The 27296-nt window shown below is 40.1% G+C and overlaps 2 protein-coding genes across 3 annotated transcripts in view; one reads left to right on the plus strand and one right to left on the minus strand.

Moving 5' to 3' along the window:
* Positions 1–2862, minus strand: part of DLG2 (discs large MAGUK scaffold protein 2) — a 1272293-nt gene extending 1269431 nt beyond the window's left edge. Inside the window, exon 1 of the mRNA XM_033948577.1 lies at positions 1540–2862. Coding sequence (XP_033804468.1) covers positions 1540–1558 — 19 coding nt within the window. The 5' untranslated portion in view covers positions 1559–2862. The remainder of the gene's footprint in view (positions 1–1539) is intronic.
* A 188-nt stretch (positions 2863–3050) lies between these two features.
* Positions 3051–25563, plus strand: TMEM126A (transmembrane protein 126A). 2 transcript variants are annotated; one of them, XM_033949879.1, is made up of 6 exons: positions 3051–3184; positions 5968–6051; positions 6205–6323; positions 14246–14439; positions 19478–19592; positions 25292–25563. In XM_033949879.1, exons 2-6 carry the CDS (start codon positions 6043–6045, stop codon positions 25494–25496), a joined length of 642 nt encoding a protein of 213 aa, XP_033805770.1. In that variant the 5' UTR covers positions 3051–3184; positions 5968–6042; the 3' UTR covers positions 25497–25563. The 2 variants fall into 2 exon arrangements, with proteins under 2 accessions (XP_033805770.1, XP_033805769.1); XM_033949878.1 differs by lacking the exon at positions 3051–3184 and adding an exon at positions 3701–3834.
* Positions 25564–27296: the final 1733 nt, after the last annotated feature.

A 27296-nucleotide genomic window follows, 5' to 3' on the forward strand; every position in this document is an offset into this window, starting at 1 on the left:
GAACTAATTAAAACATTAAGTTAGGCGCCTAGATTGGTTAGGCTCGGCAATCTAGGTGCCTAACGGTATTGTGAATAGCAGTTAGTTAAAATGGGATTCTTTTGCTGTTAAGCTTTTTCTTGATTAATTAAGTATACGTATAATAAGTTTCTCTTCACTTATTCGGAATTCCTCCTCCACTGATTGAGGTCAAAGGAGCTTTTGATTGTTTTCTTTAATTGTATAAAGATTTCCTTAGTTAATTTCATGCTGTATTGCTGTGGCAAGAGTTAATTCTTGTAATTTTTTTTTTTTTTCAAAATTAAGACTACTTTGGAGTTAGGGATCACTAGGCAACATGCAATAGGCACCTATCTTTTATAGAATCATGCCTTAGATAGGCGCCTATCACCCAATTAACTCCCCACCCCCCACCCCCAATTACGAGCTTATTAAAGCTCTTAATTAAAGCCAATTTTCTAATTAACTTAGGTGCCTAACTTTATGCACCTCTGAGAATTTTCACCTGCCTACTTTTTGTTATAGTTAACTTGCATAACTGAGTATCAGTGTGCCTAACATCTAAACATGTGTGGTAACACTATTCACAGAGCTGGTGCAACTGGGAGTACCTATATAATGGAGGCATTCTCTAAGTTACACACGTAAATGGAAGCACCACACCTTCCTATGTCCCATCACTGCAAAATAGGACATAGCTCCTATACATTTAAGAACACGTAAATGCTGAAATTCTAAACATGTGTGTAACATCTGTTAATGTAGGCACCTTTACAGAACTGCCCCCATATGTGTCTTTTATAAAATACTAGCAAAACCTCTGCAGAAATTGCACCTAGATTGAAAACAAGCACATTTCACCTGCGCAAGAACAGGGATAAAGGCAAACCCATCCATGCTTTATTATTCCCCTGGGCATGCCTATCTTCATAAGTACATACTAGTTTGCACCACATATGCTTTTAGGTGTGACCTAATTTTACAACAGCCCATTTACATGCATAAAACAGCCTTTTTGACATTAAAATGGTTTATTACACTCTTATTGTGTTGATTTAGCAGAAATGTACATTATTATCCCAGTGGAAAATGAGGGAATAGCAACATCAAGGGATCAACATGGAAAAAACTTTAAATCACCTAGGCACATTCTTAATAAAGACAGTCTTAAGAAAAAAAAAATCTTTAGCTTATAATTTGATACAAGTTTGGAATGAAAAAAATATTTCATGACTCCTTACGATAATGAGGATTTTTCATATACAGTTTGGAGCTTCAATTTCCAGAGCACCTCAAAGATAGAAAAGTGATATCAATGGGTTTATAGGTAATATATAGAAATAAATTTTTTTTAAAAAACCACAAACGAAATAAGGAATACCTTTTTTATTGAACTAAATGCATTTTATGATGAGCTTTCAAAAGTAACCCTTCTTCTTCAAACCTTTCCATTAGCATCTAATTTATGCCTTAGAATAACTACTTCTATCCTCTACCAAACAGGGATGAAATATCAGATAGGAAGTTGCAATAGCCCACCTTGCTTTTTCACTGGCATTCTTAAGCTTATATTCCTGCAGAGATTCAAGTAGGTACTGGCAGTTACAGTTGCAAGCGCCCAGCAGATTTTACTTAAGAGGCTCAAGTACAGCTGCTTTAAACCTGATTTCAAATCTGTCTTCTGTCTTCGTGTAATATCATGATAATTTCTAAAGTGTCCATTTTTGGTGAGTATGTGTTTCTCTTGAAAAAAGAAACGGGACAATAACTCCAATAAGAAGAAATCGGTCCTATTTATCAGGACGTTTTCAAATTGCGTTTAATTTATGAAGATATATATACATAATGATTTTTTTTTTTGTGCAATAAATATGTGAAAACTATTGGAAGATCAGAAGTTTAGGAGCCAACACAGCACTTTGCTAAGTGACGGTTTAAGGCACATGTCACAGTCCAACAGGACAATATCATCTCCCTCCAAGGCAATCCAGAACATCCAGTCCTTGCAAAAATAATTCCAACCAGACAGAAATGCAAAGCAACCCAACGAGACACAGCGTCAAATCTCAGACTTCACTCCTGCTACTTTCCAATGGAACAGCAAGTATTTTATTTTATTTTTTTAAGTCGATATGGGGGGTCGTGTTTCTCACGTGCACGGCAGGATCAAAGTCTTTTAAACTTCGCTACAGAGTTCAATGCCCTTCAGTGGAGGATTAAGTTAAGAGCCACCCTGGTGCCGGTGCCACTTCGCGGGGCAGTCGAGCGCGAGGCCGTCAGACGCTATCTGCATCCAGTCCTCCACTTCAGCAACGGGTCTCCCGAGAAGTTTCGTTTCCTAGGCAAACAGGATCGGCGCTTTCCGTTACTTAAAAAAGAGCACCAGTCGACGACCTAAACGGTGCCTTTGTCAGAGAAAGCCGTAACCTCTTTCCTCTGCAATAAGAAACTACTGGACCGTGGGAATGCTTGAAAACGTTAGCGAAGGGTTGATGGTGCAGCGGCACCTAAATCCTGTGTAGAGAGTGCAGAGAAGCGGGGAGGGGGGGTTTCCCCCCTTTCCCCAGCAGCACGGTTGCCTCACCCTTCAGGCGCCTTTCAGCTTTGCAAGTGACCGTGTAACGTGCGTACCCGCGACACCTACCCGCTGCCACAGTTCACAAGACAGGTAAAACGCCACTGGCAGCCGGCTCGAGCCGAGCTCCTCTCAGAGCCCGCCAACCGCCCCGAGCCTCCCCTCCCACGAGCCGCAGGGCCGCCTCCCGAGTTCCCATGACAACGGAAGGGCCGCCGACCTCTCCGTGGCCCTTCCCTTTCTCGAAGGCCACGACCCCGTCACCGACCAATGGAATCGCTCTTTAGCAGCGGGAAGGCGGGCTAGGGGAAAGGTGACCAATCAGAAGCGCTTCTTGAAACGCAAAAAAAAAAAAAAAAAAACCCCACGAAGGGTGCCCGGCCGGAGCGTCGCTCTACTAGTCTCCGCTGTCACAGGGGGGAGTGCTGGAAGATGGCTGTAGAGACCCTTCGGGCCTCCGCAAGCAACTGCCGAGGGTTGAAGGACCCTTCCTTTGCAGTTGGGAGAAATGGTAGAAAGTGTCAGGCTTTAGGAGAGAGAGAGTTCACCATCGCGCATTCAGACTGTGACATCGCCAGGTGTTGATGGATTTATCCCTTTTAAGTAAAGGTATCCGACGTTGTTTAATAATGTACCCCGATTTCCACAGCGGAAGGAAAATGGTGATGGTTATACTGCACGTCCTTGGAAAACGTATTGCTTGTTCGGTAACATTTTTTGAGCAGAGAACGTCTAAAAAAATAATCCCGTACCTAACAATACTAATAAATCATAAATACTCCAGCAAAACCGGTTTAAAAGTTCTCAGCCAGCACAAATTTACAAGTGTAAAAAAAAAAAAAAAATACTTCAGCCACGCCTGATATATGCAAATGCGGAAAATCCTTTACTGTGAAATAATATTCAACTACAGAATACAGCTTTCAGCAGAGAGAGAAAAAAAAAGTAATAAAATAAGCCACTAGGAACAACATCCCTTCCTCACCGGATCTAAAGTGACATCATCAGTAGGCGTGGACTGTAGTCCAATGGCACGTGCGAGCATGCTCGGAACTACAACTCCCATTCTGTGCATTGAGTGAACTATTTCACGCGACACTTAATCAGATCAGACAGAGCCTATGGGCTGATGAGGTTGTAGTTGAAAGCATAACGCGTAAGCACCTTCTCCCATCGAAGAAACAGGGTGGTAGCGATGGATTGTAGCTGGCGCATGTTGATGATGTCACACAGGACTGGGGCGGAAAAGAGCAGAAGAGGTATTTGAACTAAATTGTTTGTGTTATAGACCTTAATGATTGGATCCTTAAATATCAGTCGTAGCAAAATAAATACGTATGGTGTGCCTGGAATAGTTTTCTTTTTCAACTCTATAGCACACCGTTTGTTCGTCTTCATGCCCGTCCTCGTTCTTAGTCTCCTCTGGGATCTTGCAGTTTCGCATTGGCATGGACACTACCAGCATTTGAAATATGAGATCTTTTACGCCACAAGTGGAGAAAATGGGTTATTTACGTTTTGCAAACGATTTGGACGGAGATTTTCTTTTGCATTTTCGTTATATAGTAGACATGGCTTTTCAAGGTCAATTAACATCAGCAAGAGAAACACTTGCTGTTTTGATGTGTTTCATGCGGATTCGGAAAACTGCATGAAAATTTGTAGTACTGCCAAAGACAGTACATAACAGCGCCCCCTCCCTCCCACACACACTCTTTTCTTATTTATTTTTTACGAATTAATGAGCGTCGGAGCATTTAGCGCTCCTCTTAGTAAATGTGGGCCCAAAATGGTTAAACTAAAGTATAATCATGATGATGGTAAAATAAAAAATGTAGAATATAGACAAGTCTGTAGATCAGGAATTTACACAAACAGCACTACAGAAATTAGTAGTAGTAAAAAGCAATAAAGTGAAGAGTTTATGGGTCCTGGTACTGGTCCAAATTGTCTCTGATTTATATTTTTGCTGCTTGGCAGGATATAGCATATTTTATTACTATAGCTTCCCTTCTCTATCTCAAAAATATTCAGAACCTTCCCTGTTTATTCTTTTTGGAGACCCGGGGCAATACAAAAAATGGTGTTAACAGTAAACGTAGAGTTCCAGATACTTATGGCTCCTTTTACAAAGCCGTTCTAGCGGTTTAACGCGCGCTAAACTGCCAGCCGCTACCGCCTCCTCTTGAGCAGGCGGTAATTTTTCGGCCAGCGTGGGGGTTAGTGCATGATGAAAAGTCGCGCGTATTAAACCCGCTAGCACGGCTTTGTAAAAGGAGCCCTTAGTTTAGTCAAAGTGCGTTGAAATCGCTGGAGTTCAAAAAGGCCCTTTTGCCCAGCTGACCCACTGACTCTTCGACATACAGTGGCACTCCTGATTTGGTCCAGTTCCTGAAGAAGGTGCATTAGACCCTGAAACCTCGCTTGGTAGGACCTTGTTGGGACCCTGGAATTGAACTTTCAAACTATATAACGGCCATTCCTGCCTTTTTGAGCTCCAGTGATTTCAACGCACTTTGATTAAGCTAAGTATCTGGAGTTCTACGTTTACTGTTATCACCATTTTTTGTATTGCCCCAGGTCTCCAAGTTTAGCGCTTTGGGGGGTACCACATGTCTTGTGATAAACTATTATTGAGTTTCGGCACTTTAATATTATTATTATAATTATTTGAACTCGCTTATTTACACTTAAATTGAACACATGAGCGTTCCCATGATGGTGTGCGGCTGGCGTACCTATTGTTTTCTGGCTTAATTGCAAGCATTAGCTCTGCTCTTTTGAGTGGGGTGTGGGAGCTTACAACCTCACACTGAGGACGCTCGCTCACATATTCTAAGTATTTAAAATATTTCTTATTTTATTTTTTGATATTGTTGTTGTCACTCTCACTGACATCTGGTAGCTCAGCCTTTAAGCTAAGTATCGTTGCCTCAAGAGCAGAGTGGTTGTGTTGCTGGCGATTTAATGCATGGGGGATTATCCTTGATAAAGCTAGTCCATAGCGAAACATGTCGGTATGACAATCCCTTGGCCAGAGACCACATGACAAAAAGCTAAGTATAGCTTTTTAAATTTAAATAAATATATAAAAATTATCAATGCAAAAGTATAAAAAGTAATAGAACGGCACAAGTTATGATAGGACCCGATGAAGAGTTGACATGTAAAGCTTGGGGCAATGAGATGGTATTGAGCCCCAAGTGGTGCCGCTGAGGATCCTTGAGAATATTGATTTAAATATTTATGCATGAGGGCATATCAGGGTAGTTGAGTACGCACTACCTTGGGAAGAACGTTTATTGATCTAAGTCCCTTGTGGAGTTTGCGAGTTGTGTTATTGCACGAGTTATTAAGTAGCACATTTAAAACAAATTTTTTTTTCTATTCAGTGCACAATTAAGCTCTGGAATTCATTGTCAGAGGAAGTGGTAAAAGCACCAATACAAAACAACAGAAGTGAGAAAATGGAGATGGTAAGGCATTGCATATATCACAAAGCTCAGCTATTGTGTGCATTTTGATTCTAATCTGTTTGCATTAGTTTAGACAGTAAATGCAATGAAGGAGTAGCATGGTGTCATAAAGACTTCTGCTTCAGTACTTAACATAACTACAACTACTTTCAGGACAGGAAAATGGTGGGGATTGCACCTGAATATTCACCTGAAGGCCAATTACAGATTTCAAAATCAGAAATCATTACGTTATTGACTGAAAGGTTCATGCAACTTCCTGAACATGAGAGGTAAGAGTTGTCTTTTTTTTCCAGAGCTCTTCATAGTAAAAATTATTGATGGCTTTTGTTCTGTGACTATGAGTACAACGCTGCATACACCTTACAGCGCTATAGAAATGATAAACAGTAGTACAGTGTTTCCCTAAAAATAAGACCTACCCCCAAAATAAGCCCTAGTTGCCGGCAGCAGCTTTTCCCTGCCAAACCTTCCATCTCTCCCGCCAACCGTGAGACCGAAATACTGTACCTTGTCACAAACAGCAGCGTCGCAGCAATGTAGACAGGATGCTTTGTGACTTTTTCCTGCCCGGGCATTCCTCTGCTACATCACTGATGATGTCATCAGCAACGTGGCACACGCGCCTGGACAGGAGAAGACCACGAAGCAGCCTGTCTACATTGCTGCGACGCTGCCATTTGTTACAAGGTACAGTATTTCAGTCTCACGGTTGCAGGATAGATGGAAGGGTCGGCAGGTGGGTGCGCGGTGACGGGGGAAGGGAGGGATACAAGCTGCAAGGGTTCTGCAAAACAAGGGATGGGAGGGATACAATCTGAAAGGGTTCTGCTGCATAGGGGGATGGAAGGGAATGGGATTCCGGAACTTGGAGCCAGAGGGAATGGCTGGCTAACTGATGAGCTCCTCCTGAAGGCATTTTGTAATTACAATTAAAATACTAATTTTCTTCTGATTTAAACATTAAATTCCTGGGAATGGCTTCAAATAAACAAAAGCTGCAAGAAGCTTCTTTAAAATCTACAGGAAAAACCAAAAGGCTGAAAGAAGACTCACAATCTTCCAGTGAAGTACCTATGGACGCATTGGATTTTATTGAAGTAATAGAGGAATTGAGGAAAATTAACACGAATATAATGGAAGTGAAACAGGAGATGAATCTCATGAACAGCAAATTTGATCTTTTGAACAACAGAATGGATAAGATTGAAAATAAAGTGGAAAAAATTGAAAACATTCAACAGAAATACAAAGAAGATCATAAAATGTTAATGGATATGAATAAAAAAATGATTGACATGGAGAACAGATCGAGGAATCAGAATTTAAGAATTATTGGACTAAAAGAGGGAATTGAAGGGAAAAACATGATCTCTTTCCTAGAAGAGTTAATACCAAAAATTATTCCATTAAAAATAAAGGGATCACTGGAAATTGAAAAAGCACATAGGGTTGGAATGAGGAAAGATCAAAACAGAGAAAAACCAAGAACTATAATATTCAGACTACTAAAATTCCAACAGGTAATGGATATTATACAAGCTGCAAAGGAAGTTAAAAATCTTGCATATAAAGATTCTAAGTTGTTTTTCCTTCAGGATTTTGCTAAAGAAACTGTTCAAATTAGAAAGCAATTTTTACAACTGAGACAACCATTGAGAGAAATAGGTGCTAAATATGGACTATATTACCCTGCATCAATGAGAGTAACGTACAAGGGGGAATTTCATCAGTTTGAAGATCCAGGAAAACTTAAAGAATTTTTGTCATCTTTGGAAGAACCTATGCATTAAGTTTTAATTGACTTTGGAGGGAATGGATTCGGAATTTTAAATTTTTATTTACATAGGTTTACTTGGAAAAGAAAAGTTTGGATTTAGAGGGAATATAAAGAGGAGGTTTTTTTTTTCCATATACTTTAATAGATTCAAAGATGGCTGCTGGCACTAATTTGTAAACTGTTTTAGAATGAATGGAATAGTTTCAAATTAAAATAAAAAAAATTCTACAAAAGAATGGAGAAGGTAAACATGCAGTTGATTTTCAAACTTACCTGACGTCAATGGAATGTGTAGGAGGATGAGAAGAACGTGGGGGGAGAAGAATGGTGGGGTCCTTATCTTGTGATCGGGGCTGGAGGAAGCCGGTGATTGGGGATTGGCAAAAGATTATTTTATGTTGAATGTAGTAGCTGTGGAACTTTGGAAGCGGATTCACACTGAAAGTCGACCAAATCCGAACACAAGGGCAGGCTGGGACTGAGTGTTTTAGAAAAGGATCCTGTTATGCGTGACCGAAGAGCTCTCAAACACGGAAGACATTCTGGCGTTGATTGGGTCACTTTTCACGGCTGTTCCATATCTAAAGACACTGTACAAACTTGCTAGATTGTCTTCCAGATGTCACATGAAGAGCGGAAGAGGCGGGGAATTGAGACGCGCTGGCGTCAGCACAAAACACTATGCTGGTTCCTTGCCTTGGATGACTTTGCCTCTCCCCCACAATACCCGGCTTCAGTTTTGAGTTGGTGCAGCCCTTTTCGTCGCTTCTGCTTGTCTCCAGCACATCTAATTCCGGTGAAAGTGGACAGATCAATGTAGTGCCTGGCTTAGAGTATATGTAATTAGTATATTATTTAGTTTTGTCCAAGTTTAACACATTTTGGATTCTAGAATTAAAAATCTTTGATGACCATCTTCAAATGTTCTCTTTGGGGAAGGAAAAAAAAAAGGAAAAAAAAAACCAACATTCTATATATCTGTAATTGGGAATTGGGATGTTTGAGTTATTTTTAATCTCATTCATTGTTTTATTTACTTGTTTTATTTCTATAATTTTAAATTTCTTCAGAATTCTTTTATTTAATGGTTCCTTCTTTTTGCAGATATTATATGTTATAGTGGATTTTACTTTGCTTTGCATTTCAGTTTTGTGCAAATGTATGTGGGATTTGGTTTACATTTACATAAATAGTGTGTATTATTTTTTCTGCTACAGTGTTTCTTTTAATTTTTATGCATTGAATGATGAAGGTCATTTGTAATAGTGAATGGCCTTTCACATGGGGATTAAAAGGTAGAAATGAGATCCAAATAAGTGGAGTGTTTCATTTAGAAAATCTTTAAATTGAATATTTTGTAAGTGAACTAATTGAATTTTTAATTTAATTGATTTTGATGTATATGAAATCTATATTATATTTACAGGTTAAAGCCGAATTAAATGTTGGTAAGGGAATTGTTACAGAAAATTATAAGAGTCTTTGACATTTAGCTCAAAACAATTAGTATAAAATATTAAATTATACAGTTCTTTTTGGTATGATTTTTGGGTAGAGATCTATAATAGATTGGGGATATATATAGAGTGGAAATTAGGGGATTTAATTATTTTGAATGATCAATTTTTTTATATTATAGGGGAAATAGTGAAGTAAAATGCTTGGGAGGGGATGGGTGCTGGTCTGATCTTTTGCCTTCAAGTTACTGTATAATAAGAAAGGGAGGGTTGTGGGAGGGATTAGGAAAGGGGTCTTGGATCTTTAGAAATATAAGTTTTAAGGAATTAAGAGAAGGGAGGGTTGCACCTTATAGTAAATTAAGGGAATTGAGATTTGTGCAGAAAAATTATATGTTGAAGTATTTGTTGAATATCATATGTGAAAGAATTAATTTGATTAATGGAGCTTAAAATTCTTTCAATAAACGTTAATGGTTTAAATCATCCAATAAAAAGGAAGAAAACACTTTTGTTTTTAAAACAACAAAATATAGATATTTGTTGCATTCAAGAGACTCACTTGTTAGCTTTAGAGTCTCAAAAATTGAAAGAAAATTGGATAAAACATTGCTTTTATGCCCCAGCTGTAAAGAAGAAAGCAGGTGTTGCAATATTGGTAAATAAAAGATGTAATGCTACCTTCAAATTTATATCTGGTGATCCTTTAGGAAGGTGGATGCATGTAGACATGAAATTGGGAAATACTACAATGGCGCTTTTCAATGTCTACGCACCTAATATCAATCAAATTTAATTCTTTAAAAATCTACAACAATTGTTATTACCACTGGCTGCTTCTAATTTAGTTGTGGCTGGGGATTTTAATGCTGTTATAGATCCTATAATGGATAAAAAACCTAGCAGAATTATGAAATCATTAGGATTAGATAATTTGGTACAAAATTGTGATTTGAAGGATATATGGCGAATATTTCATTTTAATGATCGGGAATTTTCGTTTTGTTCCCATGTTCATAAATCTTTTTCAAGAATTGATTATATATTTGTGTCAAATACATTAGTTCAACAAGTAACACAAGCCTCCATAGATCCAATCATTTTGTCTGATCATGGTGGGGTGTGGATTAAACTTAAAGTAATTGATCAAGAGGATAGTAGACCTATATGGAGATTTGATAATGCATTGCTGGTGGAACCAAGTTTTATTGAGGAAATACAATTAAAAATAAATGATTATTTTCAAATTAATGATACGAAGGATATCTCTATAGAAACATTATGGGATGCTTTTAAGGCAACCATGAGAGGTCAAATTATTTCTTTTTCGGCATATCTTAAGAAACAAATTAAAAAACAATTTCATAGTTTGGAACAAGATATAAAGTTATTAGAATCAAAATTAGTTGAGAAATGGGATTATTCTATATTACAAGACGTCATGAAAGTGAAAGGGAAATATAATGAGATTTCTTCAAAATTGATTAGAAAAGATATATTTTCTCAACAGGCATTGTATTATGGAAATTCAAATAAGGCGGGAAGATTATTGGCAAATTATCTAAAAGCAAAAAAACGTAAAACAAAAATAGTGATGATTAAAGATGAAAAGGGGAATAGTTATTCTCAAATTGGACCGATTTTAAGTCAATTTTTAAACTTTTACAAAAACCTATATTCTTCTGAGCCTTATTTAGATAAAGAAAAGGATGGTTTGGAATTTTTAAAGTTAATTTCGGGACCGAAAATTCCTGAGCATATAAAAGAAAGTTTAGAAAAGCCAATATCAATTAATGAATTGCAAGCAGCATTGAAGTCCCTTAGAGTTGGATCCGCTCCAGGTGGAGATGGTTATACTGTACAGTTTTATAAATCATTTCAAATTACCCTGTTACCATATTTATTAAATTTATATCGGACTCAACTTACTAAAGGTTGTATTATGGGTACCATGGCTGAATCATTAACTATAGTTTTGCCAAAGCCAAATAAAGATCCCACACTGGTTTCAAATTACAGGCCTATTTCTTTAATTAATGTTGATGGGAAAATTTTAGCTAAGATTTTAGCTATACGTTTGGCTAAGGCTCTCCCTTTTATGATTGGTGTGCATCAAACAGGTTTTGTTGCTCAAAGACATTCTTCTAACAACACAGGCTTGCATTACATATGTTGAATTTATCCAAAGCCTTAAAAGATCCAGTTTTTTCTGTATCACTTGATGCAGAAAAGGCTTTTGATCGTGTTGAATGGACCTTTATGTATCAAGCGATGGAATGGTTTGGTATTGGCTCGGGATTTATACAAATGGTTCAAGCATTGTATAGCTCCCCTATTGCTAAATTATATATTAATAATAATTTCTCGGAAGGTTTTAGACTGCAAAGGGGGGTTAGACAAGGTTGTCCCTTATCTCCTTTGCTTTTTGATATTGTATTGGAACCCTTGTTATTAGCCATTCAGCAAACAGAGGAGATACAGGGTATTCCTCATAAAGATAGGGAATATAAGATCTCAGCTTATGCGGATGATATATTGCTCTATTTGAGAAATCCTGAGAAAACCATTCCTTGCTTACTTGAAATTATTGAGAATTTTGGAAAATTTTCAGGATATAAGATAAATTGGAATAAATCAGAAATTCTTCCACTCAATGTTCATTGTACAAAAGGTTTATTTGATTCTTTTCCCTTTCTTTGGAAAGAGGATGGAATAAAGTATTTAGGCATTTGGATTAAAAATACATTGGATGAAACAATGAAAATAAATGAAAAATCGTTATTACAGAAGGTTACAGAGATGTGTGAGCAATGGAATCCTTTACACCTTTCATGGTGGGGGAGAGTCCAAACTATTAATATGATGATTTTACTTGTGGTTTGTTATCAGATGGGAATGTTACCGGTATATTTTCAAGGGTCCTTTTATAAAAAATTGAATAGCATTCTTTTAAAATTTATTTGGCTGGGTAAAACTCCTAGAGTGGCTTTGGTATCCTTACAAAGATCAATTTCGGAGGGAGGGGTAAATTTTCCAAATTTTTATAGGTATCATCAAGCCTATATTTTGTGCCAAGGTATATATTGGGTCCTCCCAGAACTCATGGAAAAACTCCCTGACTGGTTGTGGTTAGAATGGCAACTCATTTCTCCTTTGCGATTGTACCATGTACTCAGTATCAAAATGCCTAGTTATAGTAAAGATAATAGTATACTAGTAGATACATGGAAAACATTGCGATATGTAAGCAACCTAACAACTATTCCAATTTATAAATCTACAAAACAGTCTATATGGGTAAACTCCAAGATACAAATTGGCAGGGAAAGACTAGTTTGGAAGCAATGGATGATAGCAGGAATACGAATATTGGATGATGTTATTGCTAATGGTATTATGCTGGAGTTTTCACAGTTGCAACATAAATTTGGTCTGACACATTTCAATCACTATATTAAAAATAAAATCATTTTCCCTACCTTTGTTGGCTGGTGACTTTAGTTTTCTGTGCTTTTAACTATGTTTCCAGGGCCTTCTTGTCCTTTGACTGTTTTTCTCTCCATCTTCACTTTCTGCTTTGCATCCATCTTTGGCATTAACTTAATATTCAATTTTTCTGCTTTCTTTTCAAAATCTACATTTCCATGTCTTCCCTTCCCTTCCTATCTCTCTCTTCTTCCATCCTATTTCCATGGTCTAACATCTCTTTCCTTCCTTTCTCTCCCTCCTTCCTTCCTTTCCCCTGGTTTGGCATCTGTCTCCTTCCCTCCCCCATGTCCTGGCATTTCTCCCTCCCCCTCCATGGTCTGGTATCTCCTTTCCTTCCCTCCCTCCCATGAACTTGGCACCTCTTGTTCCTCTCCTTTCCCTTATCTTCCTTCTCCTTCCTTCCCCAATTGGGTGCAGCAGCAACAGAAGCAGCATTTCCCTTCCCCCTTTCCTGTGCAGCAGAGGCACTTCTCTTCCCCCTTCCCTCCCTCTCCCTTTCCCTGTACAGCAGCAGCAGCATTTCCCTTCCCCCTTTCCTGTGCAGCAGAGGCATTTCTCTTCCCCCTTCCCTCCCTCTCCCTTTCCCTGTACAGCAGCAGCATTTCCCTTCCCCCTTTCCTGTGCAGCAGAGGCATTTCTCTTCCCCCTTCCCTCCCTCTCCCTTTCCCTGTACAGCAGCGGCATTTCCCTTCCCCCTTTCCTGTGCAGCAGAAGCATTTATCTTCCCCCTTCCCTCCCTTTCCCTGTACAGCAGCAGCATTTCCCTAGGGTCCCCCTTTCCTATGCAGCAGCATTTCTCTTCCCCCTTCCCTTCCTTGTGGAGCAGCAGCGTGTCTGGCCGGCTCAGTCGATCGTTCCATTTAAAGCTGCGGGTGGCAGCTCCTCGCAAGATCTGCGCCTGAAGCCTCTCTGATGTTGTGACGTCAGAGAGGCTTCCGATGCAGGAGTGGATGGCGTGAGGAGCCGCCACCCGCGGCTTTGAACTGAACAATCGACTGAGCCGGCCAGACACGCTGCTGCTCCACAAGGAAGGGAAGGAGGAAGAGAAATGCTGATGTGGATGGCGTCAGGAGCCGCCGCCGGCCGCAGTTTTTTTTCCGGAAAAATCAACTGCAGCAAGGGAGCAGTTGATTATCGCTTCCAGACCGCGGGCCGCAAAATAGCACCTGGAGAGCCGCTTGCGGCCCGTGGGCCGCGTGTTTGAGACCGCTGGCTTATACTGTTGCATTTCTGCTGAAAAGCTTGCGACACTTTAGCATGAAAAGTAAACCATCATCGCTGATGAAAAGAAAATGTTGATCTGTGCTTCAATAATTTTTCATTACTGATTAGGACTAAAATGGGCAGAAGCAAAAAAAAAAAAAAAAATAGGTGGCTTAAATGAGACCACAGATTACAGATAATTTATAAAAACAAAAGAATACTTTTGAAAGTTTTTGAATCTTTTTTTTTTTTTTTTTCTCCACAGAAAGCTGTTCTCGTATGGTTCTCTATACTTGGGATTTAATGGAGCTTTTTCTGGATTGATAGCAAATAGCTTATTTAGGCGAATTCTAAACGTCACACAGGGTCGCATTGTATCTAGCTTACCAATGGCTGTTCTTCCGTTTCTGACAACAGTGGCTGCTTACAATAGCTTCGTGTGCCAGCCCTTGCTATCAGGTAAATTTCTGATGATGCATCTTCTTTTTAATAAGCAGTTGTCTCCATCTTAAAGGGTCTTTACAAATAATTACAGATTCATGTGAAGCATCCTAAAAGTACATACTTTGGTGGGGTGGTACTAATAATTTTTTAAATCATTAAGGGCTTTTACGAAGGCGCATTAGCGGTTTAATGCGCGTAATAGCGCGGGCTAAACCGCAGCTTCGTAAAAGGAGCCCTAAATTTTTTCATTAAATTTAATCTTAATTTTTTTTAATCATTAATCATTAATTGCACTTCTGAGATCACAACTTCTTAGAGTTTTGTTTGGGGTTTTTTTTTTTCATTTTGTGTTTGTTTTTTCTTTTCTTGTTTTAAAAGCAATGTAGATGAAATGGGGGACCTTCCTACCTGAAAAATGGTTTAAGATCATTAAGTTGTTCTGTGCTCTGCATTTTTGGGTGATACATCAAAGCAAAGCTTGCTCTATGCCTTAGCAGCTTTGTGCCTAGACCACACACGTAAAACACAAGGCCCGGGGGCCAAATCCAGCCCACCTGGCCATTTTATGTGGCCCGTGGTGACTGCGCCGCATCTAAGCGCCTGACTGTGCAGCCCCAGTGGTACTCCAAGTGTCTGAACATGCTGCTCCACTCCCAGCAGTGCTCCAAGCTCCTTACTACGCTGCCTCAGTATCCATTTGCAGGCCCCAGTTCCAGTGTAACAGCTAGGTTGGAGCAGGGCACTCCATACAAGTGCCAGACCACGCCACAGGTGTCTGAAGGTGAGGAAGGATCTATACTTCTACTAATACTAAGTATCTTTTATTAATACTAAGTAATTTTTATTTAAAAATTTGGCCCGCAACTTAGCCTGTGTTTTAGATTTCAGCCCCTTATGTGATTGAGTTTGACACCCCTGGCCTAGACTATTGTAATGCATTCTATGCCGGTCTTTTGGCTCGTCTAATTAAGGGCCTCTTTTATAAAGCTGTGGTAGCAATGCTGCCATGGCAAATGCACCGAAGCCCATTCAATTCCTATGAGCTTTGGTGCATTTACCACGGCATCATCACTACCATGTTTACAATCAGTACAGAACTCATTGACAAATTCTCTGTGGTGTTTCAAAATTTGACCATATCACTCTGTTATTTGTTGAGTAACATTGGTTGCCAGTACATTTCTGTATTTAGTTTAAGGTTTAACACTTGTCTATAAAGTCTTATATATTGGCATGCCTTGCTATCTTTCTTCATATCTTATACTTCATACACTTGCACGAGTGTTGCAAGCCCTCCATGATGGTCGTCGTTTTGTTGTAAGGGCTGCTCAGTACAAATCTACAAGGCAGTCTGTCTTTTTCCCTAGCGCCATCCCTTTGGAAATTGTTGTCCAGGGAGCTCTGTATTGACCCTCATATGCTAAGCTTACAACGGCATTGAAAACACAAAATTGTATTATATGGCTTACCTAGATTTTGGGTTATTTTCTGTTTTTAGCATGCCGAGATCCCACTACCCTGCAAATGCTGGCGTTTCATTTTATTTATTTATTTTTTTTTTTTTTTAATTATTGTAAACTACCTTGATTGTATGGAAGGTGGCATATCAAGTTTAATAAACCATAAACTATCTTTGGAAACTAGTAGCAGTCTGTGAAAAGCAAAATTATTAAATTCTGATGGTGGATGTAGGCCAGTGATCTCAAACTCGCAGCCCGGGGACCACATGCGGCCCACCAGATACTATTTTGAGGCCCTCGGTATGTTTATCATAATCACAAAAGTAAAATAAAACAGTTTCTTGATCATGTCTCTTTAGCTATAAATGACAATATTATTATTAAGACTTAGCTATAAGGAAATATTTATAGAGTTTTACTTCATGCAAAATTGTCATTTCTTTAATAAAACATTAACTATTTTTTCTGAGGCCCTCCAAGTTTCTACAAATCCAAAATGTGGCCATGCAAAGGGTTTGAGTTTGAGACCACTGAAGTAGATAGTGGAGTATGTCCAATTGTGCACCATGCTGCAGTTCTTATGCAAATGTTGCCCATCTCAAGACTAAACATTAACAAGTTTCCAAGTCACTGAAATCTGAAATTTTTTTCATTTAAACAGCCATTTATTTCTGCTTTCACCCCAAGGGTTTAAAGTGGCTTACAGCAAAACTTATGTATTACAATATAAATGAAATAAAAAACAAAATACATAAAAATGTGCTCATGAAACTATTAAAATATATACTGTTCAAGACAATATAAAAATTCCAGAGAAAATCACAAGCATATAATGTAAAACGGTGAACACAAGGAAAGAAGAGACCCGCAGCTCCTGATTGGTGAGGCCCGACTTTAGTACAGGAAGAGGCGGTTGGAGCATACCGCGAGTGATTTCCTTTACTCGCCGGTGCGCCGGCTGCCCTCTCCTGCATTCCAGCTGACCTCTCCTACCCGGTCATTCGTGGTCGGAAAATATCGCGGACCGCAAATTCGCAGGATTCAGTTGGTCATGTACACATCAATCTGTGATGAAAGGAAAAAGCCTCAGGATTAAACCAAATATGATTTATATTTATCACTGAAGGCCCCTTTGATCAAGCTACTGCTAGAGGTTTTTAGCATGAGCCAGTGCGGTAAATGTTCCTGATGTTTGTAGAATTCCTATGAGCATCAGAGCGCTAACCTTGCCAGCCAGTGCTAGAAACCTCTAGTGCAGCTTGGTAAAAGGAGGGGGGGTTGAATTTGAAGAGCAGTCACTTCTTTGCATAAAAAAATCTTCCAGACAACATGATACTGTGCACACCAGCCCCCCAAAAATGTCAAAATATGAGGGTTCTTCAAAAAAGATTCCGCACACTCATATTTTTGCAGGAAATAGTTGGGGCAGAAGAAGTGGCAAGAGGGTGTATCGTAGAATATCATGTGACTAGGTGGGACAAGCTGGCTCACCTTGCAGGTGGTGGGAGAGCTGTTATGCTGTGGTGAAGATGGCTGCTAAACTTACAATTTGCATCAAAGAGGAACAATAATCTGTCACACTTTGTGGGCAGAAGGTGTACTGGGAGCAGAAATTAATTGCCACATGTGTGCTCGATATGGGGATAAAGTTCTCTCTCATAGAGTCGTCTATGAGTGGATAGAAATGTTTGAAAATGGTTGTACGAATATTACTGATGCAGATTGCTCTGGATGTCCAGCGACATCCACTACCACGGAAAATGAAGAAAGAGCCCTGGAACTGATTAGCGAAAACAGAAGAATTACGGTTGATCAGATTGCAGAAAAGTTGAATGTCTGTGTTGGATCTGTGTATTTCCTGATTCAAGACAGCCTTAACTTCTATAAAGTGTGTGCCAGGTGAGTGCCTAAGGAACTGACGGAAGAGCAAAAGCTTAGACATTTGTTCCTGACACTTGGCCCGTTATCATGAAGAAGGTGAAAACTTTCTGCAGCAGATAGTCACCGGTGACAAAACATCAGTTCACCCCTATGAACCAGAAAGCAAACGGCAGAGTATGCAATGGAAGCATCCATCATCTCCTGTGGCAAATAAATTCAAGACTCGACCGTCAGCAGGAAAGGTGATGTTGAATCAAGGGCCTAGTCTTGAAACCTACCAGGAAAGAGGAACAACTGTCATAAGTGCAAGCTATTGTAACGTGTTTCGAAAAGAGCTGAAATCTGCTCTAAAAGAAAAGGAACACTGTCAAAGGGTGTTGTATTATTGCATGACAATGCACGCCCCTGCACTGCACCTTGCACATTGGAAATGCTCAGAAAATGGAAGTGGGACGCTATGGAACATTCACCATACAGTCCAGATTTAGTGCCATCTGATTTCCACCTTTTTGGATTACTCAAAGAAGCTTTAAGGGGCAGAAGATTTTCTTGTGACGATGACGTGAAACAGGCGGTGGCATCAGTGGCTACGCGTTTTACCAAAAACATTCTTTTCTGATGGCATTAAAAAGGTATAGGACACTGGGAAAAATGTCAATGACAGCAAGGCAGCAATTTAGAATGTGGGGTGAGGGGGAGAGAGCAATGCTGGATGGGCACCGAGTGAGGAGAGACAATTGTGTTATTTGCGTTTTATAGCTAAAACATTTATATTCTGCCTGTATCCGATCCAGATCACATAATAAAAACATGCATAATAAAAAGAATCATTGGACCCACAAATATACATAATAACAAATTTCCTCCTTAATCTCCCCACATCCCCAAGAGAATCCCCCTCTCCCCCCAAAAAAACTTAGCACACAAAATTATATGCCTCATCCATTTCAGTTTCTAAATACTGCCGTATGTCTTCTGCCTCCAAAAAGAGCAGTAACTGGTTCCAAATCATGTTCTTCACTAATGAAAAGAAACTTTTCCTCATCTTTTCAAAGCATACCTTAGCCAAATTAGGTATGCTTTGAACAAAACCACCTCCTCGGGTCACAAAGACTGCATAGGTGTATGCATCTGGAGTTTTATCCGCTCGGAAGATGTGGTGGGATATAAGCCCACAAATAACATAGCAACATGAAGGCAAGGGCATCCACTATCTCCTCCTCTCCCTAAGTCTTGAACTCAGACTACTAAACAGTATCTGCTAAACAGACCAAGCTCACAGCCACATTCTGCAGTGTGTGTAATTTCTTAATCAAAGAATTGACAGCCGTTATAAACAACATGGCGATAATCCAACAACATCAGCAATAAAGCATCTGTAGAGAAATAATGCTAATATGACCCTGACCTTGGTTTTTGTCTTACAATACTCTGCTTGGGAAAACTCTATTTCAGTGATATTGCAAATGAACAGTTGAGAACAAATTCTTTATTGTGTGTGGGTGAGATAGGCATGATTGATCAAGATGTTAAGAACAAGATGTGTGTGGTTTGGTATAATGTAAAGATAGTCCTGGAGACTCAGGCGCTGGCTTATTTATTCTTTTGTTATTCTACCAAAAAAAAACAAACCCAAAACAATGAAAGTTCAAGTGGGGAAAGAAGGGGCTACTAGTTAATAATAAAATTTGATTATACATTTTTTTATTTAGGTGACCTAAATTGTTCGACTTGTACCGTGGTCAGAGGAGCATTAATTGGCTCCGTTATTGGAGGCCTGTATCCCATTTTGTTAGCTATTCCTATAAATGGAGGACTTGCAGCCAGGTATGTTTTATATCTTCTTATTAAATCCAATAAATATTTGATGCTAATAATGGTGTGTAAATTGCCACCCAATCTGGGGCTGGCAGTAAAGGCCAACCAAATTTCAGTCTTGGTGCTAAAACCAGCACTTTGGTCCAGGCGCCTACTTTTTATAGAATCAAGATTTTTTAGTTAGGTGCCTAACTTTCAGTTAAGGCCAATTGTGAGGTGTTGAGTGCTAATATCAGCACTAATTAAGCCTATTGCTCAATTAAAGTAGGCACTGATATTGGTGCCTAACTTTAGGAGGACTTTATAGAATTAGGGCTTAAGTGCTCCCAGGTTAATTTTCTTTTTCTTTTCTTTTTATAACTAGTCTTTAAGCCCGTTACATTAAAGGGTGCTTTAATAGATGTGTGTGTCTTTCTTTCTTTCTGTCTCTCTCTTTCCTCGGCTGTCCACTACCACCCCTTGCCTGCTCCCCCTGTACAGCAGCAGTCCTTCTCCCTTCCTTTTACCTCCTCCCTGTCCAGCAGCACCTCTTCCCTGCTCCCCCTGTCCAGCAGTAGACCTTCTCCCTTACTTTTACCTCCCCCCTGTCCAGCAGCACCCCTTACCTGCTCCCCCTGTCCAGCATCAAGCTTCCTGGTCTGTTCGCATCTGCCATCCTCTTTAAAGCAGCCTGGTGAGGTTCACAGCCGGCTGTAGCGAACCTCGCAGGCCGCTCTGCACATCAGTAGCACGTTCCCTCTGACGCGATCCCCGTGCATCAGAGGGATCCTGCTACGGAGGTGCAGAGCGGCCTGCGAGGTTTGCTACAGCCGGCTGTGAACCTCAGTAGGCTGCTTTGAAGAGAAGCAGTGGTGGCGGCAGCAGTTGGTGAGTGAGGGCAGGAGGGGGGAGTCGCCGGCGTGTTCCCTGCCTCCGTGTTCGAAAATGGAATTCGGCACGGAGGGACACAGCATGCTGTCAGGGAACACGCCATCCTAAGTGCGCATGCATGCTTAGGATTTTATTATAGAGGATTATTTATTGATTTTCCATACTTCAAAAGTGCAATACATGAATTTATAACACATAAAACATCAATTTAAGCACATCCACTTACAATTATATATATAACCACTCATTTTCTCCTCCCTCTCAATGATTATACAATAAAACATAGCAACAGATTAATTTTCAATTGCTGTGAGCTAATGACAATCTAATCTAATCTTGTATTTCTGCGTCGCACATACTTAAGCAGGCTGAAGGCATAGGATGGTGGTAAGCTCAGGTGTAATCTAAGAAAATACTTTTTTTACAAAAAGCGTGGTAGATGCATGAAATAGGTTCCCAGTAGAGGTGTTGGAGACAAAAACTGTGTCTGAATTCAAGAAAGCATGGGACAGGCATGTGGGATCCCTTAGGGAGAGGATGAGATAGTGGATGCTAAGGATGGGTAGATTGGATGGGCCATTTGGCCTTTATCTGCAATCATGTTTTTTGGTGTGACCAGATATAAAATGGCACACCTAAGTAAGCTATAAGACATGCACAACTTGTTGAAGGCATTTTCAAAAAAATGTTCTGCTCAGAATGTCAAAAAACAAAATCCATCTTACAGCAATTTTTGAACAGGAAAGACGTCCAGATTTCCTATTCGAAAATATATGAGAAGGATGTCCATGCACTGGAGACATCCATCCTGAACACCCATTTTACAAACTGAGATGTTTAAATTATAAACAGGGAAAACCCAAGGCACAGGGATGTCTGTCTGGCAGCATTCTTATGAAAATGGCCACACAGACTTCCTTGCAAAACAGACGAGTAGCCTAGTGGTGAGTGCAGCAGACTGTAAAGCAAAGGACACATAAGAACATAAGAATAGTCTTACTGGGTCTGACCAGTGGTCACTAGTACCTGGCCAAAATCCAAGGTGTAGCTAAATTCCATGCTACTGATCCAGGGCAAGCAGTAGCTTCCCCCGTGTCTTTCTCAGTAACAGACATAAGAACATAAGATTTGCCACTGCTGGGTCAGACCAGTGGTCCATCATGCCCAGCAGTCCACTCACGCGGCAGCCCTTAGGTCAAAGACCAGTGCCCTATTTGAGTCTAACCTTACCTGCGTATGTTCTGTTCCAGTAAGAACTTATCCAACCTTTTCTTGAATCCCTGGAGGGTGTTTTCCCCTATAACAGCCTCCGGAAGATTGTTCCAAATTTCTACCACTCTCTGGGTGAAGAAGAACTTCCTTACGTTTGTACGGAATCTTTTCCCTTCTAACTTTAGTGAGTGCCCTCTCGTTCTCTTCACCTTGGAGAGGGTGAACAATCTCTCTTTTTCTACTAAGTCAATGCCCTTCAATTCCCAGGAACTTGTCCAAACCTTTCTTAAAACCAGCTATGCTAGCCGCTCTTACCGCAACCTCTGGCAATGCGTTCCAGAGCTTAACTATTCTCTGAGTGAAAAAATATTTTCCTCCTATTGGTTTTAAAAGTAGTTCCCTCCAGGGACAGAAAAATACCTACTGTACCTGAATGTATACCATTTCAATAGCCTTCAGGCTTGCAAGTGTGTTTATATCTTTAGGTACAGTAAGTAGAGGGAGCCCTAGACAAAAAAAAAAAAAAAAAAAGAAAGAAATAGTTACAGTGGTATTTGAATCATCTGTATCCCTTGGTTTAAAGTACATTGCACAAACCACTAGGCTACTCTTCTGACCTACTTGCTGCTTTGTTCAGAATGGCCATAATACCTGTAGCTGAAATAGAGCCTGGTTTTCCTTTCAAATTTTATTTTCAGGGGAGAGAGGGACAGCAACCACTGGGGGATTAAGGAGGAGGTAATGCCTTAAATCCCCCAGTGATCAGCTGCTCAGCAAACACACACGCCTTTCTTTTTAGATACGAACATTTCTTCCCATTTGAAAATTGCTGTTAAATGTCCTACTTTTGGAGCCTCTCTAGTCCTAGCCCACAACATGCTCCCTTGCTATTTGATGACATAAAACTATCTATTCAAAATGTAAATATAAATGTATCTTCTTCATAACCTCGAATTTCTTATGTCCTTCCCTCATTTATTGAATTACCTGTAAACCGTGCCGAGCTCTATCTTTATGGAGATGATGTGGTATACAAACTGAAGGTTTAGTTTAGTGATGAACTGCAGTGTGAAATGTCCAAATTCTGACTTTCCAAAATCAGGATTTGGACTTTATTTTAGCAAATGTACATTTTTTTAGGCATTTTGAGGTGTCCATCTGCTTTGAAAATGAGCATCATAGTATTCTATAAGTTATGCGTATATGTTAAAGACTCACCCATGTGTACACCCTATTGCAGTTACACACTAAGAAACTCAAATGCAACCTTATAGAATAGTGTATAATGCAATTATGCGCAGAACTGCCAGTTTTCTTGGAACCATGTGACTGCAGTTACCCAGTTAGAGAACTGCCCAGTAGACTTATCAGTGATTCCATTTCAGCTTTCCTGTTGAGCCCATCTACTGCAGTAACAATCTTCTAACTGAGGTTCAGAGCATGATTTCTTTTGTAATATAATCCAGTACAAGCATGATCTAAAATCGGCCACTAGGTGTTGCTGTTGAGCAATGGCTTAATTCTTCTTGGAGTCATAAGAACATAGGACTTGCCTTAAACGTTATTGTATTAGATTTCCCGTGAACTTACTCCAGGGATTAAATCAAATCAGATCATGTTATGATCACTGTTATCAAGTGGCCCCAGCACCATTACCTCCCGCACTAAATTCATGTGCTGCACTAAGAAGTAGGTCTAGAATTGCTTAGTCTCTTGTCAGTTCCTGAACCAGCTGCTCCAAAAAGCAGTCTTTTGATTTCATCAAGGAAATTTTGTCTCCCTAGCTTGCCCTGATGTTAGATTTACCCATCTCACCACCATCTAAAATTGAATTTGGCTAAAACAGAGCTGCTCATCTTCCTGCCTAAACCCACTCTCCGCTTCACTCATTCTCCGTCTCTGTGGACAACACTCTCATCCTTCCTGTTTTTTCTGCTCATAATCTCGGGATCATCTTTGACTCCTCTCTCTCCTTCGCCGCCCATATACAACATATCGCTAAAACCTGCTGCTTCTTCCTCTATAATATTACCAAAATCCGATCCTTCCTCTCTGAGCACACTACTAAAACACTTATCCACACCCTCATCATCTCGCACTTAGACTACTGCAACTTGCTACTCTCAGGCCTTCCGCTTAGCCATCTCGTTCCCTCCAATCCATCCAGAATTTGGCTGCAAGACTCATGTTCTGAGAGAGCTGCTTTACTCACGTTACCCCTCTCCTAAAGTCACTTCATTGGCTTCCCATCCATTTCTGAATACAATTCAAACTCCTCTTACTGACCTACAAATGCACTCACTCAGCTGCCCCTCACTATCTCTCTTCACTTATCTCCCCCTATGATCCCGCCCACCTCCCAGTGAGCTCTGCTCATCTGGTAAGTCCCTCTTTTCTGTGCCCTTCTCTTCGGCTGCCAACTCCAAACTCTATCCCTTCTGCCTTGCTGCGCCGTATGCTTTGAACAAGCTGCCCAAATCCCTACAGCGGGCTCTGTCTTTGGCTGTGTTCAAGGCCCAGTTAAAAGCCCACCTCTTTGAGAGTGCTTTTGACTCCTAACTCCTCTCACCTTGGATTCTGCATCCCCAGCCCTACATGTCATATCTGTCTGTCCAAATTAGATTGTTAGCTCTTCCAAGCAGGGACATTCTATAAATGTCAAAATGTATAGCGCTAGATACACTTTTCAGCGCTATATAAGTGATAAGTAGTAGTACGCAGTCAATATTGGGGTGGTTGTAATCATCTAATAGGTACATGCTCTAATGATTATCTAAAAGTCTTCTCACCAGCTCAATTTAATCTCCCTTATCACTATAACCAACAAAAAATTATAATAAAGTGGAGAAAGAACCTCAGTTATACTTCATGGGTTAAAAAAAAAAAACTCCACTTATTGCGCAGTCCTAAGTCCACAATCTTCTTTCTGTCTTATAAAGAAAGGGAGGAAAACACATTGGCCTTCATAGAGAAACTTTGCATATAACATTCAAAAAGTATCTATAGATACAATGCAGTGAGAAAAAGGAAAGGATTTAGCTGTACTCGACATATAGCTCCTTCTAGCCAGCCACACAATTAAATCACCATCATCTAATGCTGGAGTCTAGTTGTTCACTCAACCCAATGGGAATTCCCATTTCGCTACAAACTGTGTCAGGGGTTCATATTTCACTGTTCACTTCTGCTCTTCAAAATCCACTATTCTTCACAAAATGGCGCTGGCACCCTAGTGCCATTTTGTGAATGGTGGATTTTGAAGAGCAGCAGTGAACACTGAAATATGAACCCCTGATGCAGCTTGTAGCAAAATGGGACAACTGGATTCTAGCATTGCATGATGGTGATTGGCAGAGTTAGGTTCATTGCTCTCATGTAATACACAAAACTAACTCATTTGGAGCAAGTAGCCCCAACAGAAGCAGCCAGTCCTTTCACTAAGATTTTAAAAGCCTATGACTTTAATTTTGGTTGTTTTCTTACCCATTTTTCCAAAAGCACAAATTAAAAACCAGCCATCCTATTCAACAGGGCCACAGTTTCAGTACAGGTTAACAAGCATGTCCTGTATTTCCTGATGCTGCATCTGGCCAATTTAGCTCTGCTTTTTCTTTATTTGTCTATAGATACAACACAAATCCACTTCCATCAAAAGAAAATATTGTACGATTTTGGATCACCATCTCTCAGCCAGTACTAAGGAAGATGGCTTTTGTTTTGCTCCTCCAGGCAGCATTTGGATGCTACATCAGTTCCAGACATTATGGAATATATGTAAAAATGCTCCAACTTCCTCCAGCTGGGTCAGATATAGAAGAACTCAAAAACTAATGTTTGAAAAAAAAGAGAAAATACACATGTAGAATTTTGGAAATAAAGCTACCTCCATACGCAATTACAATAGTGAAAGGTTTGGTTTGGTTTTGGGTTTTTTTAACTTTTGTTAGTCTCAACAGAGACAACCACTGTCATATGAGCATAAAAGCTATAATGAATTATAAGGCACATTTTATACAGAATGGAGACATAGGAATTGAGATGTTCACATTGAAGCGTGTTAAATTCCGGTGGTATTTTAATAAAGAATCTGCCGACAGAGAACCTTTTCTAAAATACATACAGGAATGCACATGTATATATTAGCTACGGTTGGCCAGAGTAACCATTTCACGTTAAATAACATCTAAAACATCAATGGAGATAGGACTCTTTTATGAAGCTTTTGACTAGTGCAGGTTTTACTGCACAGTAGACATTAGCAAGAACCCACACTAACTTCTACTCATGTTAAAAACCAGCCAGCAGGGGAGGGGAGGAGAGAAACTGCTAGCTGTTTAATGCAGGTAGGGGCGAGAACCGGGCCTGACATAGGCAGGTTAGATGAGTGGGTGGTTGTGACAGCTATCATGGGAATCAGTATTACTCACCAGCTATCGTGAGTGGCAATAGCATGGTTATACTTAATGCCACTTCAGTAGGTAGGGTTTTTTGTATGGGGGGGTTCTTTTCTTCATTTTTTAGTGGGCCCACACTGCATTATGTGCAGTGCCAGGTGGCAGCATTACACAGTGTACACAGCATTACACACTGTACACACACACTACACAGTGTAATGGGTATTTGGTTTTTGCAGTACATTAAGGGCTGATGCTAGGCATACCCTCATTTACCATGCAATCTTTGCATTTACCTTTTTGTATCTAATACACATTAAGTGCAAAAAATTAACGCACATAAGGACCTTTAAGTTTTGGTATTCACAAGTGTGTACTGGTATTTCAGGACCTAGATGTGTAAGTGACAAAACATAGATATGTTTGCCAATTCTCCCAATTAAGGAGGAAAGTTGTCAAAGTGGGCTACCATTAAATAGGTTATTTTACAAGTTGTTCTATTTTAGCGTAGGGTTTTATTGCATAACTTAAGACCATGTGCTAAAATAACCTGTCAGTGGTGTCCCATGTTGATTAACTTCTCTACCAACCAATACAGCCCGCAATCATCTGGCATTATCAATTTGAGGAAGGAGGAGGGACATTAAGTGACTGACCTCCCCTAATCCCTCCTGTAGAGCACTGTACAAGACTAGCACAGAACCACTCATATATACTGTGTGTACCTGGAAACAGCTACAGCTGAAAGCTGCTTTGTATCTGGCAGGTCCTTTCCTCTGCTGCGACCTGTCCACGGGAAATTACATCATGCTACATACTCTGTGTTATGGCTGACCTACTGAACCAGTCCAGTTTTTAATAATCTTCATCAGGCGCCTAGCTAACACTGAGTGAGCCTGGCAAAATGCTTAGGGCTGCCCAAAATTGCATCTTCCCGTCCTTGCCTTTCTTCTCCCCTTTGTTCAGAGTCGATATCTCTCCACTCTTATCACCCTCCACCCATGGGTCCGGCCTCTGTCTCCCTCTTCCCCACCACTCCAGAGGCAGCACTAAAGGCTGCTCTCGGGCGGGGCCTTTCCTCTGTCGTGACCTTCTCTCTGATGTAATTTTCTGTAGGCAGGTCGCAGCAGAGGAAAGGACCTGCCAGACACAAAGCAGCTTTCAGCACTTCCTCTGCTGTAACTAGCCTGCAGCGTTTGCTGAAGCAGAAAGGAAAAAAGAGAAGCTGGTCCTTCAT

This window comes from Geotrypetes seraphini, chromosome 6 (assembly GCF_902459505.1).
Source record: "Geotrypetes seraphini chromosome 6, aGeoSer1.1, whole genome shotgun sequence".
Lineage (NCBI taxonomy): Eukaryota > Metazoa > Chordata > Amphibia > Gymnophiona > Dermophiidae > Geotrypetes > Geotrypetes seraphini.

Bases quoted from the DNA above. Each gene is read 5' to 3' on its own strand.
- TMEM126A (XM_033949879.1), top strand. The intron at 14,440-19,477 runs GTAAATTTCTGA...TTTTTTATTTAG, and splicing joins GTGCCAGCCCTTGCTATCAG to GTGACCTAAATTGTTCGACT. The intron at 19,593-25,291 runs GTATGTTTTATA...ATTTGTCTATAG, and splicing joins AATGGAGGACTTGCAGCCAG to ATACAACACAAATCCACTTC.